At 38.9% G+C, this 16,350-nt stretch overlaps 1 protein-coding gene and 1 pseudogene across 2 annotated transcripts in view; both read left to right on the forward strand.

Annotated features, from left to right (window-relative positions):
* The window catches only part of LOC110040229 (uncharacterized), a 17,064-nt pseudogene extending 12,021 nt beyond the window's left edge, over nt 1-5,043 (forward strand).
* Nucleotides 1-16,226, forward strand: part of LOC110053060 (plasma membrane calcium-transporting ATPase 4-like) — a 41,777-nt gene extending 25,551 nt beyond the window's left edge. For both annotated transcript variants that reach the window (XM_089273502.1, XM_089273501.1), the window contains 5 exons: nt 5,137-5,331; nt 5,832-6,023; nt 8,889-9,311; nt 9,428-9,652; nt 11,332-16,226. In XM_089273502.1, the coding sequence (XP_089129628.1) occupies nt 5,137-5,331; nt 5,832-6,023; nt 8,889-9,311; nt 9,428-9,652; nt 11,332-11,421 (1,125 nt within the window). In that variant the 3' untranslated portion in view covers nt 11,422-16,226. The remainder of the gene's footprint in view (nt 1-5,136; nt 5,332-5,831; nt 6,024-8,888; nt 9,312-9,427; nt 9,653-11,331) is intronic.
* Nucleotides 16,227-16,350: the final 124 nt, after the last annotated feature.

The following is a 16,350-nucleotide window of genomic DNA, read 5'->3' on the forward strand; positions in this document are numbered from 1 at the left end:
TGACAATAGACAGATTTATAAGGGTTGTAAAGAATGAGTGTAATTTGTAATTCGTTTGTAAGTTAGTATTTCCCTGACATATATATTGTCCTAAGAATTTTTACAGTTGTGATTTTTTTATAAGCCACTAATAAACTATTACTATTATTTTAATATATTATTATTATTATTACTATTATCGTCCTCACGTAATGTTATTATTATTGTTATTATTATTATTATTATTATTACTATAGAATTTTGATGGACTCGTGAGCAAACACAAAGCTTTTCTCCAGATCGTCATTAATTTTACTGTCTCTAGCTGCTTTTGAAGATGTTTGTAATAACTCAAGTCCTAAGACAGAAACATCAATACCAGAATAGCCCTTGACTCACTAGGGTAATTTTAAGGGTGGGGAGGTATAAAATAAAATCTGGATATGGCCTCAATTGATAGAAATTAAGGTTACTCCAAGCCTTTAGGGGTGTCCCCAGAAAAAAAACTCATAGGTGTGCTGTTCTTAAGGAAACCCCTGCAAACTATATATCAATAGAAAGGTTAAGAAATGTAGAATTCGATGAAATTATAATCTGTTTTGCTGATTGCTTTCCTAAGGTGGCAGAAGCCATTGACGCTAAAACGACTGACTCAGGACACATTTGTGTTGATTTGCTCAGTCCAGAATCATAACAAAACAATCAAATTGTCAAGAAACCAAACCATCTTGTATGCACATGTTTTGCGATGATGCCATTTGTTTTTGCCCTTGCTGCATGCAGAATCCTTTGCACCACAAAAATGTGATATCATTCAATGGTCCACCTGCCTGCCTACCTGCCTTACAGCCCAAAAAAGACTGGCTTTATGTTCACAAGACACCCACAAGATCGCATGGCACCATGGTATTAGTCAATGCCTTCTCCACTTTGCCAAATTAATGACTGTTTTAAATTTATGGTGTGTCAGGAAACGTACCAACTCCTCAAATTTTTTTTGACCACCCTTGTCATATGTATTACATGAAACATGTCTGTTTCAAAATCACTAGTTAGCGAAAATCCGTTTGCTCATTTAACTGCATCCTTTAAAGGCATTTGAAACAGTTGTACAGTTATATTAAGGCTCGAAAGAGTACAGTTCAATGGCTCTTAAGGCAAAAATTTCAACTTTTTTCATTATGTAGAAATACTGTAGGGAAAGTCATTTATCAAAAAGAAAAAGGCAGGTCTCTGAACAACCACGATTGTTAAACCCTTGCAGAGTTATAACACTGGCCCGGGTTGTTCAAAAGGTGGATAACCATATACACTGGATAAATCACTATCCTGTGGATAGCTTGGTTTGTCCTATTAACACTTATCCAGTGGATAGCAATTTATCTGGTGGATAGTGTTATCCACTTTTCGAACAACTGGAACCTGGCCAATAGCACCATTACTTACTTACTTTGGCCCTTCGCTCTTCCCGGAGCATAGGCCACCAATAACAACTCTCCAGTTTCCTCTGTCCTGAGCTATCCTTTCAAGTGTTTTCCATGTGTGTCCAGTCCTTTTAATGTCCTTTTCAAGCTCCCGCCGCCAGGTGTTCCGTGGTCTCCCTCTCTTTCTTTGACCTTGGTGGTTCCAGTTCAGGGCTTGATGGCCGATGCTACTAGGTGGTTTGCATAGCATATGGCCAAGCCAGCTCCATCTCCTTCGTCGGGTGTCCTCTTCCACTGGAGTTTGCTGCGTCCTTGCCCGTAGGTTCTCATTGCTGATAGTCTCTGGCCAATGGATTCTTAGGATTCTACGTAAGCACTGATTAATAAAGGTCTGGATCTTCTTCATCGATGCCTTGGTTGTCCGCCATGTTTCTGCTTCATACAACAATACCGGCTTAACGTTGAGTTAAACAAACGTACCTTGGTGGATGTACTGCTTTCTCTGGAGCTCCAGACCTTTTTTAGCATGTTAAATGCTGATAGTGCCTTGCCGATCCTAGTTTTCACATCTGCGTCTGTTCCCCACTTTTGTCCATTACACTGCCTAAATAGGTAAAAGACTCAACTTCCTCCAGTTCCTCCCCTTCAATTTTGACTGGCTCGTCAGTGCCTGCATTGATCCTCAGGATCTTTGTCTTCTGTTTATTGAGCGTCAGTCCTACTTGCATTGAGGTGTGATGCAGGTCCGATGTTTTTTCCTGCATCTGCTGATAGTTGTGTGACAGAAGCGCTAGGTCGTCCGCAAAGTCCAGGTCGTCCAACTGCGACCACAAGGTCCACTGGATCCCGTTTCTTTTCTGGTTTGTGACAGCTCTCATGATCCAATCTATAGCCAAGATAAACAATGGGTGACAGCATCCCTGCCTCACCCTGGTCTTAACCTCAAACTTCTCTGTCAGTTGCCCCTCGTGAACCACTCTGCAAGACAAACCCTCACAAGAGTTCCGAATCAGATTGATGAACTTCATGGGTACATCATAATGTCAAAACAGCTTCCATAATGTCTCCCTGTCTAGGCTATCGAAAGCCTTCTCGTAGTCGACAAAATTTACGTAAAGGGGGGAGTTCCATTCAATTGATTGTTCCACTATAATTTGCAGTGTTGTGATCTGGTCGGTACATGACCTGCCTGGCCTGAAGCCGGCTTGCTGATCCTGGAGGCTGAGATCTACCGGCCCTTTCAACCTTTCAAAGATGACTCTGTTCAGTACTTTCCCTGGCAGACAGGAGTGTGATCCCTCTATAATTTGAACACAGGCCAAGGTCTCCTTTCTTGGGGATCTTGATCAGGAGTCCTTCCTTCCATTCTGAAGGGATCTCTTCCCAGATTTTCTCAAACAATCCATAGAGCATCTCAGCAAGCATCTCTGGATCTACCTTGAGTGCTTCCGCTGGAATCTCATCTGTGCCTGCTGCCTTGCCATTCTTCAGTTGTTTGATGGCCTTCCTGATTTCTTCCCTGGTGGGCTTACCACAATCAATTGGCAGGTCTTCCTCTGCGGCGGGGATGTCTGGTGTATTTGCTGGAGCTGGTCTGTTAAGAAGCTCCTCAAAGTGTTCTGCCCATCTACTTAGCTGCTTATCCGCACCCATCAAGACACTTCCGTTCTTATCTTTGACCGGACGTTCTGTTCGTCCAAACTTTCCTGCAAGCTTCTTGGTTATGTCATAAACCTGTTTCATGTTCCCAGTTGCTGCCACCTCCTCTGCTTCCTGGGCCATTCTATCCACAAAGTTCCTCTTATCTGTTCTGATATTTCTCCTTACTTCACTGTTTACTTTAGCGTATTGTTTCTGCGCTTCTTTCTTTGCTGCCCTTGTTCGGCAGTTGTTAATTGCCGCCTTCTTAGTTTTCCTTTCCTGTATCTTCTGGTGTGTCTCTGCCGAAAGCCATTCCTTCTGTTCAAGTTTTCTTCGGCCCACCACTTCTTCGCAAGCATAGTTAACTGCCTCCTTTATATCCTTCCATTGCAAATTAATGTCCAAACCCTCATCATCCTCATGCAACTCCTGTAGGATTTGGTATCTATTGGACAGTGTCACTCTGAATCTCTCTGCCATACTTACATCCCTCAGGAAATCCACATTATATCGTGCTCTTCTTCTTTCTTGACCTGTTCCATTCCTTCTCAACTTAAGGTTTAGTTTGGCAACTACCAGATGATGATCCGATGCAGCATTTACTCCCCTCTTGACCCGGACGTCTTCTAACGATCTTCTGAACTTCTTTGCAATACAGATGTGGTCGATCTGGTTCTCTGTTATAAGGTCCGGGGACACCCATGTTGCCTTGTGTATCCTCTTGTGCGGAAACACACTGCCTCCAATCACCACGTTGTTTAAAGCACATGCATCTGCAAAGCGCTCACCGTTTTCATTCATCTTACCGAGCCCCTGTCTTCCCATTACTTCATCATACCCTGTGTTGTCCGATCCAATCTTGGCATTAAAGTCGCCCATCAGAATATTGATATCTTGGTTTCTTAACCTGCTGAGGATGTCGTGCAGCTGATTGTAGAACCCATCCTTCACCTCATCACTCTTGTCATTTGTTGGGGCATAACACTGCACTACATTCATCCTAATGTTCTTCCTCGCTGTTCTAAAGGATGCTGTGATGAACCTTGGTCCTCTTGCTTCCCACCCAATCAGGGCTTTTTGTGCCTCTTTCGTCAGCAGAAGTGCTACACCCTCCATATGGGGAGCATTGCTCTCTTCATGTCCAGAATACAACACCATCTCTCCTGTTGTCCGTCGCAGTTGTCCTGACTGCTTCCACCTGGTCTCACAAAGTCCCAGCACCACAAGGTTGTAATTGTGCATTTCTCTAGCTACCTGGGCTGTCTTCCCTGACTCAAACATTGTTCTGATGTTCCAAGTTCTGATGTTTAAGGTTTTTCTGGTCAACAGAAGGGTAGTCAGCATTGCAGGTTCCTTTCGGTTTTCCCTGTAACTCGTCATGCACCTTTGCGAGGAAAGCCCTTCTTCTCCCAGAAGTTGTGGAGTTTGTCAATTCATCATTGGTGTTTCTGTAGCAGCATAGCTTTTACGGGGTAGGGGTGCTAACCCTACGCCCAACCTTCCTCCTTTCTCAGCTGGGCTTAGGACCGTCCATGGTGGAGTTAATAGCACCATTACTGTTCATAATAGACCAATTTCGATATATTAAAATTCAGCCTAAACCAATAGACCTCAGTACGAGGCTGTGGGGAATAACTACAGAGTTTGTGGGGTTTATTCCCCAGAGCCTTGTGTTGAGGTGTATTGTTTCAGGCTGAATTTTAATATATCAAAATTGGTCGATTTTACTACTTCGTGTGAGTGCTTGCTTGTATGCTCTTACGGTTTTCTTTTTTATTCCCCACTTCAAAAATTAGTGACAACCCTGAAGCCGACGTTGCTATTTATACTGAACTCTTACATCAAAGGTCTAGTTATAAGCCAAAGCAACTCCTCAAGGTTGAATTATATTGCTGGTAGTTCATAGTTAGCTGGGTACATAAAGAAAAATAGATAATGACAGAGACACATTGTAGAGGGTACAATGGCCAACACTGGCTGATTAAGAAAAAGAACACAAGCCTTTTAGACTCAGTAAAAAATGCTTCCTAAACTGCTATAAAATAATCCACTTTATTAATCGAGAAACTTGAATTTATTTTGAAATCTGCAGATTAATACTGACCGTTTTAATGCTATGTGGCCGAAACTGTGTGTCCTGGCAAGATCCACACCTTTAGATAAGTTCACATTAGTGAAAGGGATGATGGAGAGTCATGTTAAACCTGCTGGAGAGATTGTAGCTGTGACAGGCTCAGGGGCTAATGATGGCCCAGTGTTAAGAATGGCAGATGTTGGCTTCACTATGGCAAGTCCTATATTATTGTTTTTCTGAAAGTACTTCATCTGAAGAATAGTAACCAATACGATATTTTAAACCTGGAAATGTTTATTATTTAATTAGTGGTTCAGTGTAGGCCAAATATCTCTATGTAAACTGATGGAATATATTTATCAAGACAGCTATGAACAGTTGCTTGTTGTCAGTATTATTCAAATTACTTACGGTATATGTGGAGCCATTAGGAGCAAGCTATTGCTTGCTTCTCTTCTCAGTGGACATTGTTTATAGTCTATTTCAAAGAAAGGCATGGTGGCTTTAATATGCACTGCTTATTTGACCAACTCTTTCTTTAAAAAACATTTTACAAAGGCTGATTGTTTGGCACAAACAAATGAACAATGTAATGAATATTACAGCAATTAGATTTATTTGGAAAATTTCCAGCAGATTTAAGATGGCGTCAACTTATAATGTTACAAAATGCTGAGTGTTAATGTAGGCTGACAGTTCTCTTCACGTTTTAGGGGGTGGCAGGCACTGACATTTCTAAGGAGGCTTCTGACGTCATACTTTTAAATGATGACTTTAACAGTATTGTAAATGCCATTAAGTGGGGACGCCATATCTACCACACCATCCTTAAGTTTCTACAGTTTCAATTCACTGTCTGTTGGGTTGCCGTTATCATAGTAATCTTTGGAGCAGCAATTGTTGGTGTAAGTAAAATCTGTTATTTATGCCAGTGCTCATCTCATCTGTTGTTTCTGGACTGAGGAAGTAATTTGAGTCTATTGCTATTATTGCTATTGCTATTACTAGCACTAGCACTATTACTATTACTATTACTAGCACTATTACTATTACTATTACTATTACTATTACTATTACTATTACTATTACTATTACTATTACTATTACTATTACTATTACTATTACTATTACTATTACTATTACTATTACTATTACTATTACTAGCACTATTACTAGCACTATTACTAGCACTATTACTATTACTATTGCTATTACTATTACTATTACTATTACTATTACTATTACTAGCACTATTATTAGCACTATTACTAGCACTATTACTATTGCTATTACTATTACTAGCACTATTACTATTACTATTACTATTACTATTACTAGCACTATTACTAGCACTAGAGCGGTTTTCATTTGATTGTCGAAAGTAATTAGACAATTACTTTGGTTTTGGTTTTGGTTTTACCACGGTTTGAGATTGGCTGAGTAGTCTAATTGGTAAGTAATTGGTTTGGTTTTGGTTTTACGACACTCAATTGAAAACCGCTCTATTACCATTGCCAGTGCCATTGCCATTGCCATTGCCATTGCCATTGCCATTGCCATTGCCATTGCCATTGCCATTGCCATTGCCATTGCCATTGCCATTACTATTACTATTACGATTACTAACACTATTACTATTACTATTACGATTACTAACACTATTACTAACACTATTACTAACACTATTACTAGCACTATTACTAGCACTAGGACTGTTGCTATTATTTTTATTATTATTATTATTATTTTTATTATTATTATTATTATTATTATTATTATTATTAGTCCATGTCTTATGTATTTTTAGTGTATTTTCTATCAATTTTCTATTTTTACTATTGGTAGTATTAAAGTGAAGATGAGTAAGGTTCCGTAATTAGTAGAATGTGTATCATAAAGTTGAGAGTAATTTTCTTTTGTTTTTGGTTACTTCTCACGTACAATCGATGACAAAGCGCAAATACTTTTGTTACATTTCTGTGACATTTTAAACAAGTCATTCCAATTTGAGCTCTTCTCAATTCCCTTTATCTCTGTAAACTACATTTTGCTTCCTTTTTTAACGACTTTATTAGAATTGTTATTGTAAATAGTTTTGTGCTGTAAATAATCATCACGTTAAGTTTAATTTTTTTGTTATTATTGTTATTATTATTGTTATTATTATTATTATTATTATTATTACTATTGTATATATACTATAATGAATTATTATTATTATTTTGATATTATTATTATAATTACCGAAAACTTAAGGAGCAACAGAATTTCTGAATTTTTTACCAGATACATGTAAGATTCAAGTTTGTATGGAAAAGTGCTCAATAAATTATTTAATTATTTTATTATTACTATTGTTATTGTTATTATTAGTATTGCTTTGGTCTCACTTTGGGTGTTCATGACGAAACACTACTACTTTTAGCTGTCAAAGCATCTTTCAGGGTGCACTCTGAAATAATAATCAAAAAACGTTCTATTTCCGTTTTTAGGCTCGATTTCTGCTGGTCTCTCAAGTCCAGTATATAGGAATAGCTAGCGCAGGCTCCTTGAACAGCTGCTGGTAATCAAGCCTATTCCATTTTAAGTGGTGTCTTTTAGGGCTCAAAGAAAGCTTGAGCCACACCCAGATTGGTCTCCTTTAGTGGTTTAATTCAAATTTTCAAACGAACATCTTCGACCTTTTCGTATGGGAGTACCCCGGGAGTAAAGTTGGCCAGGGTTGAAACCCAGACCATTTGATCCAGAGTGCAGAGTTCTAAAGAAAAGGTTAAATAAGGTTAAATTCATCGCAATTAAATGATTACAATTACTTTATTCATTTTCCATATTTACAATATGGAATTAGTATTTATAGCGTTTTACAATCAATTTATTCATCTTCCATAGAGCGGTTTTCAATTGAGTGTCGTAAAACCAAAACCAAACGAATTACTTACCAATTAGACTACTCAGCCAATCTCGAACCGAAGTAAAACCAAAACCAAAACCAAAGTAATTGTCTAATTACTTTCAACACTCAATTGAAAACCGCTCTATTTATAATATGTAATTAGTATTTATAGCGTTTTACAATTAATTTATTCATTTTCAATGTTATTTATTTATTTAGTTATTTATTTATTTATTTATTTATTTTACTTTATATTGATTGGATGAAGGCGTTATCAATTATTAAATGTAGATGTAGATGTTGGGAACTGGTGTCTAGAAGGTTAGCGGGGTGCCAAATGCAATGTGCAGAAGGGAGGTAGCAATGACAATCCCAGAAGCGGAAACCCCCTCAAGAAGCGGTCACCAACTGGCACCTTCACACTGCAAGATATCAGTGAAAACAACTTACCTGACCCATTACTTACCAAGAAACCAACATACCAAAAGGGAGGGAGGAGAGGGAGCAAGAATCAGCAAAGATTCCCCTAGCATGAGCTGTGAAATGAACCTCAACAATCAGCTAACTGAACTGCACATGTAGTGTAGTTAAAAACAAGGGCTCAGCGAATCTTCTAAAGGCTGCCCCACAGGTCACTTACCATTAAGGGGCAGACCGCTCACTGCGGCTGCACTGGATTGAGTCTAACTTAGTCTAAATGATATTTGTCATATTAAAATGAAAAGAATGGCAATTATAAAGATTTGGGCAAATTGACACCAATTGCAACTAACAAACTTGAAAATTTTTGGCCTAAATTGTTCAAAATGTGCCATGGTCTTTGTGCCAGTTTGTCTTTTGATGTCATCAACTCACCTTGCCTTTACTTGCTTTGTAGAGGAGTCCACTTGTTGCTACACAGCTGTTGTGGATCAACCTGATAATGGACACTTTGGCCTGCTTTGCCCTAACAAGAGATATTCCTATTGACGACCTCATGAAGTACAAGCCCTATGGTCGTCACAAGCCTTTGATCTCACGCACTTTACTCCGCAATGTGATTGGTCACAGTATCTACCAGCTTATTGTCATGTTTGTGTTGATCTTCATGGGAAGCGACTTGTTTGACATTGTAGATGGCTTTGATCCCGAAACCTTCTGTATGCCAACTCAACACAGCTCTATAGTGTTCACAACATTTGTGTTCATGCAGCTGTTTAATGAGGTCAATGCAAGAATGATGCAGGAAAGGAATGTCTTCAATGGAATCCACAGAAACTGTGTTTTCCTTATTATCTGGTTTGGTCAAGCTGTGATGCAGGTTAACTTTTGTTAAGGCCAGATTTTTGTGTGAATAGTATGGTTTAGCAGTTATGTTGGCTGCACCCACAAAATTTGTTAACAAGGTTTGCCTGTTAATTTTTTTCTTTTGTTTAGATCATAATAGTGCAATTCTTCCACACAGCATTCCACGTGAAAGGCATGGATGTGGATCAGTGGATGTGGTGCTTGTTTCTTGGCTTCTCAGAGCTCATCTGGGCTCAATTCGTCTTTACAGTCCCTAAAAGCGTTATTCCTGAATCATTACGCTGTGTTGCTGTTGGTACGCCGCAAGGACGAGGCATTGCTTATATTAGAAGCTGCTCCCGTGTTGAACAGCAGGTACAAACACCTATTAATTTTGTTTGATTCCAGCGAAACAAACTTACGTTTTTGTTTTTCTGCCAGAGTTTAGAGGTGTAACTAACTTAACTGATACTCTGGCAAGCATCACAGAAGCGCTCCCTCCCTCCTGAATCATTTCCCCTCGCATCGACTGAACAGCCAACTGACCAATCCACAAACCAACTGCTCCCTTGCGTGCGTGCGTGCGTGCGTGCGTGCGTGCGTGCTTGACTCATTAATTCATTGAGTCGTTGATTCATTCATTGATTCGTTTATTGATTCATCCATTAGAGTTTTTCCGCTCAACAACCTTCAGATGCAAATGTACCCATTATGAACATTAGACATGTAAATTCCCCGCCTTTTCGATTTATATAAGGGCCTGTTACTTCATGTCGAAACCTTCGAAGAGCTGACCTAGAATTACGACGCATGGCGCAACAGTAGCAGACTAGAAATTAGAAATTCGTGAACACAATAATTGTTTTCAGTGGTTTATCGACACTCGTAAACGAGTAAACAAGTGACGATAGTTTTAAAAATGATTTCCAGTCCATATTGCGCAGTCTCAGCACCCTAATGTTTATAAACATTATAAATCTCGCTCGATGAAATGCGAATCGATATTATTCGTTACGAACCACATACCTTATCTTTGAGGCCTTTCAAATTCTTTCTCCAACAGCTTCATTGATTTGTACAGCTGCGAAGTTGTTTCATCAAAGGATATGAGAAAGAACGAAGCATATTAAAAGTTTCGACCGCTTCGCATCCATAATGGCGGTTGTTTTAAAACTTTGAATGTACTTCATGTAAGTAGTTGCAAGATGTTTACAGTTTGTGATGTCTTGCATAAAACAAAACAAACGCAGACAAACTCTCGAGAGTGCACAGTACGGGCTGGAATTGTGCGTCGGGAACATGGCGCCAGGAACGATGGCTGTTATCAGTTGTCTTACATTTGTGCACGTTTCTCACTGAACGCCATATTTCTTTATTTCAAAACCTACAGCGAAGAAGAAACAGCCTTGACAAAGCTATCATGTAAATAAAGAGCGCTGGTTCCAACCGGCGATGTACGATCGTTAGTCTTACTGCGACAATTTTGTGCTTTTAAAATTTATCTGGGTTTATAAGGTATTTGCGAACGTAGCGAGCTGAATGAAATGTACAGCAAAATCACGCCAGTTTAGTTCTGGGAGTGCGACTGCGCTGTCTTGAAAGAGACGTCAATATATAGATATCAATGATGCAACCAACCGCTCCTGGTTGCATCTTTGATACGCCCCAATGTGACTGCGCGATGCAGTTAGTGAGTTCATAATGTGTTAAGTCATCATTTGGCTGTGTGACCGCGTCATGCGGTTCCAGTCACATTTCACCCTTGCTCACCATAGAGTCTCCAGTATCTCAGTGGCTAGAGCGTCCGGCTAGATCATGGAGGGTCGTGGGTTCAAATCCCATCTGGAACTCGGATTCCTTTCCAAGTTGTTATTTTTACATTTAAAATTCCTTATAATAATCACTTTGAGGGTATTTTCGTTTAACACACCATTAGTGGTATAGACTTTTAATTGTCAAGCATGGTGGGTCATTGAAGGTGGTCGCTCAGGGACCTACTTGTCTGTATGTAATACAAAATGAGTCATTAATTTAAAGATGTTTTTGTTCAACAGGACAGTGGAATAGTGGCGTCACTATTGAGTCCAGCAGATGAAGTGACACCACAGCTTGGCATTCCAGATGAGCGTCTACCAGTGGAATAACAGCTCTGTGTGCTGAAGTTGGACGAGTGTTGTTTACCACTCTTGTTTGGATCTACAGAACTTGACGACACATTAATGATGAGAGTAGCAATGTAGAGTCAGTCTGCCAGTCAGTTCTTTTGCTAGTTATTTTGCAACCTGTTGCCTGGGTAGCTGTGCTTTGTTGTAGCTCGTAAGTCATTTTCTTGATTCCATCATTGTACCATCAACTGAATTAGAATGGTAGCATTTAACTATGAGAGAAGTGCTTTTATAAGTTAAGTAACTTAACTTACAGCGGCATAAAATGTAATGTAAAACTTAAAATGCTTATTTCAAGTAGTAACGCTTCTAAAAGATTATTTCAAGCAGTAACGCTTTTAAAAGATTAACCATTATCTAGAATGATCATAGTTTCTACTAGGATGAAATCCATCACTTCCATTTTCCGGGTATGATTGGTGATGATGGGGGTTACCATTTAATAACAAAATCCGGAAATTTCGGTTGAAAGTCAAATGGAACAGTAATTTTCTGGAAAATCCGTTCGGAAATTGTAAACTACCTCCAGAGGTAGGCCTCTTTTCCCGTTCGGAACAGAACGACGGAAATTTCCTTACCATTTGGCAAATTGTCCAGTTTCCAGTCTCTCATCAGCCGAAAACAATTACGGGAAATCGGATTGCAAATGGTAAGCGCCATCTCGTTCGGTTGGTTTGCTGATTTTGGAAAAACCCTTACCATTATAAAACGGTCATCCCAACCGGTTTATTCTGACAAATGGTAGGCACCCAATATGGTTAGTATTTACAGGAGCGTCTACAGCATATTCTTTACGGAATCTCCTGATCAAGCCGTGCAAACGTGAAATTTAATAGATTCTATTTTAGCTGTTCGTTTCGTCCGTTCGTTTGATTCGCTTGCTTTTTGTTACTAGAGTTTAGAAGAATTTACTTAAGATATTATCCTGTTGTTATGGAACTTGAATTTCTCTAATTTAGATCTGAAGCTTAAAAAGTTTGAAAGATTACAATTTATTATGTAATGTAATTTAAGGTCCCGAACCTTTAAATCGCGCTTTGGGCACATTTTTGAGACGTGCTTTTTAACATGAAAGATTTAACGGATTTCTTTGTTTTTGGCATCTTAAATGATAAGATGGCGGCACTCTTCTACTATTTGTACGTTATAATCTGATGTATAACCTAATGTATACGTCAGTTTGTGAAGCGAGTTACACCGTCACGATTGTTATTTTTTACGCAGTGGCTATTCGTACGGCACCCGTACGGCGACTTGTATTTCCTATTCGTACGGGAGTCAGAAGATTTCATTGAATTTCTCTGTAATTGCTGATTCTTCCTTATCCAAATTATCATATTTACCTTAAGAACAAATAAGCGATTCCAATGAGTGCCGTTTCTTTGAGTCAGATTAATTTGCGTAATCTCTACATACTAAAGCGAACGACCCACTCGCGTAGTTAATACTTACGCACATGTCACGCTACCTCTGGTTCACAGATTTGCTGGTTACAAAGTACACAGTAGGCTGAAAAAGTGCGAAAATAATTTCTTTTAGCCTTTTAAAAACGTACAATACATTGACTTGGATCGGGTGGTAAGTGACAACTTGGAACTTCTATGAATTTGGACTCTTGTCGGTAGTCCCGTACGAATTATTCGAATTTTTGTTATTCATACGGAAGTTTTTCCTGCTTCCATAGCAGACGCAGTTTCAGTCAGCGTTAGATAGTTCTTTTCGTATTTAGTGCGGCTACTTGCGGTTAGTTTACCGAAGGATGGATGCTTCGAACGTTTTCTCCTTCCAAATCAGGTGAGGAATACATGCACATTGAATCTTGTAACGCAAACTGTTCCACGAAAATACGGCTGGACAGGTATTGTCTGAGGAAAGTGTGCAACTATGACATTTAAAAACAGGTTAGCGATTCTTAAATTTAGTGGTAACTTTTAGTTACACTCGAGGAATCCCGTATGAATAGCAGATACCAGTCGCTGTACGGTCCCTTATCGCGTGACATGTGAGTGAGTATTAATTAGTTCGGAAAAAATTTGAAGTGTCGCGAGTGGGTCGTTCGCTTAGTATGCAGAGAGTACGCAAATTAATCTGGCTCAAAGAAACGACACTCATTGGAATCGCTTATTTTTCCTAAAGGTAAATATAATAATTTGGATAAGGAAGAATCAGCAATTACCGAGAAATTCAATGAAATCTTCTGACTCCCGTACGAATAGGAAATACAAGTCGCCGTACGGGTGCCGTACGAATAGCCACTGCGTATTTTTTAAATACATTTGTTATTCATAAACTACAAAACATAGTTACAGTTCATTTTAACACATAATGCAGAGTAAAAAGTTATATTTCACGGGCAAAAAAAGCTACTTACATCAATACTGCTTGCGAAAGATAACACACGCAACGATACAATTGCCGAAATTCATGTGACGTCATTATTTTCCATAATAATCCTTGCAAGTTTATGCGTTGCGTGACATGGAAATGGCGGCTCGATAAGCCCCTCGAGTACGTCAAAAGATGAGTTATTGCTCAAGTTTTTGCTAACTAAACAGTTCTTGCTTCAGAAGGAGCATTAATTCTCTAGAGTGATAACGTTTCTTTTAGATGGCAAAACTCAATGGCAGATGTTTATGTTACTGTACGGCCGCCATGTTGGTGCCCCTCCGAAGGGCACCAACATGGCGTCTCCATACAAAGCTCTATAAATTTGGGTGAAACACTTTTCCGAATAACGCGCGAATGAATAACCGCACAGACCTAAATCTTGGCGAGGTTATTTATATATCAATCATCTTTCATATCCCAGCTTCTTGACTTAGTTTATTGAATGGTTACGATTTTTATCTTTGATGGCGTGACATTGCAAACCAGCCATACAATACAAGGGAGTTTCTTATTATATTAATTAGATTTGTAATGTGTCTGTTTAGGAAACTAATTTTGAACAACATAGAGCAGTTCTTTCCATTTTTTGTCATGTTATTTTGTTATTTTGTTTGGCAATCAGTAGAAAGCCCTAATTTGGTTTAAAGTTGTTTTTATTCGACACTGGAAGATAACTTGCTCGCTAAGGGTAATAATATGATTTAGTACAAAATCTTTTCTGATAAGAGTTACATGAGTTGAGTTTAATTATGAAGGTTAACTACTAAAATAATCAGTAAAGCCATTCGGTTATCGAAAGTCAAGACCAGGAGGTAATTTCGGAGTGAATGAATAGATGCTCAAGGTGTTGTTATTGACTTGTAAAAATCGAGGAGCATGTAAAACGTTTTTACTGTCACTGCCACCAAGTCCAATTCAATCGTTTGTCGCTTAGGATGCCACAAACCCTTGAAATAGAAGAAATCTTTCTTTCCGAAGAGCGCGACTCGAAAGTACATCCAACACGCAAACTTTGAGGTTCGGGCCAAACCTTGTTGGTAGAATTCTATATGGTAACCAGTCGTTTCGCCCGATAACCAGTTCGCCCGATGTCCCAGACTGAAAGTTCAAAGAAGGATGTGTTGAATTCTATCTTTTGACTAAACGAGCGGAAAAGACAACACTGTAGACTGAATTAGTGTAACCCGTTTTTTATATGCTAATAAGAATCCCTAAATGGAATTTAGGAACACAACACTAACAACCTCGCGAGGTGTATCCAAACTTGAGCAAAAATTCTTACCGGGAATTTTGCCCTAAATTTGATTTTCCTTCCGGTAATTTCGGTTGAATGGTTTGCTTTGCGGAAATTCAATAATTTCCGCTTTTTCTGGAAAATTTAATTTCCCGGGAAATTTCCGTACCATTTGTCCCCATTTCCAAATTTTGGGAATTTAAGGTTGAATAGAAAATAAAACTCCTAGCGCTTCAAATTCCTAATTGTGGACATTTATTCAAAATAACACGCTTCTGATGCCTGCATGCCGGCGTGCAAGTACCGGTGCGAGTGTTTCTCAGGCACAGGCGTCAGAAAGCCAGCGATATAATGTTATGTAACATCAAAAAAATGGTAAGAATATTCAAAAGTACTACGCGTATTTCGCGCACCTTCACTGTTTTTTCCCTGGCAAAGAATATTTTGGTTCAGATTTTAAACAGTCCAGTACATTCCAACGGCAAAACGATCTCTTGCGTACCCAACCTGGTCATTAGAGTATTATGCGCCTCATTAACATATAAGGAACGGGTTATACGAATTCACTCTACAGCTCATTGTGGGCATTGGGTTCATCACAGAGCTAACAGTCCGGCTAATCATGGCGAACTGGCTTTCGTGCGAAACTTCCATATTAGGGAGTTTTGTTTACCTTTCTTGCAACGCTGATAGCCGTGATACACAGATATCCTGTGGGCTTTGAAGATAAGAATTGTTTTCGTTTACGATTTCACAACCTCAATTCTTATATGTTAATTAGAATTATTAAATGCTAATACAAGGAGCAATAGAGCGTTTTCACTCACGCGGCAAGCAGCCATGCAGATTTATTGGCACAAGTGTTTTAAAAAACCCAACAAAAAGAAAGAAAGTGTTTACATAAGAAAAGAGTTCAACTCACAGGATTGGTCCTGTAGATCGACATGGCCGTCGTTTCTTATTATGGGTGCCGTGAAGTCATGTGTAAACGCTCTATAAAGAGCACACGCTCCAGAGTGTATTGTTTTTTCAAAAATTATGATTTGTGTTCATGCAGGTATCAAATATCAAAATAGTTTGGATGCACAATTTTCTTTGAACATGCATTATTCATTGTTCTTTACCATACCGTTAATAAAGAAGAGATTCGAGGTTTGTGAAATCTTTCTGATGACTGCATTGCGAAGCTAAAAATAAATAATTATGCTGAGGAAACACTATAATGTGACCATTGTGCTTCAAGGAAATTTTGAAGGGGAAGAATTTTGAAGTGTTCATTCTCCAGA

This window comes from Orbicella faveolata, unplaced genomic scaffold, assembly GCF_042242905.1.
Source record: "Orbicella faveolata isolate gen_17 unplaced genomic scaffold, um_ofav_v1 contig_35, whole genome shotgun sequence".
Taxonomy (NCBI): Eukaryota; Metazoa; Cnidaria; class Anthozoa; order Scleractinia; family Merulinidae; genus Orbicella; species Orbicella faveolata.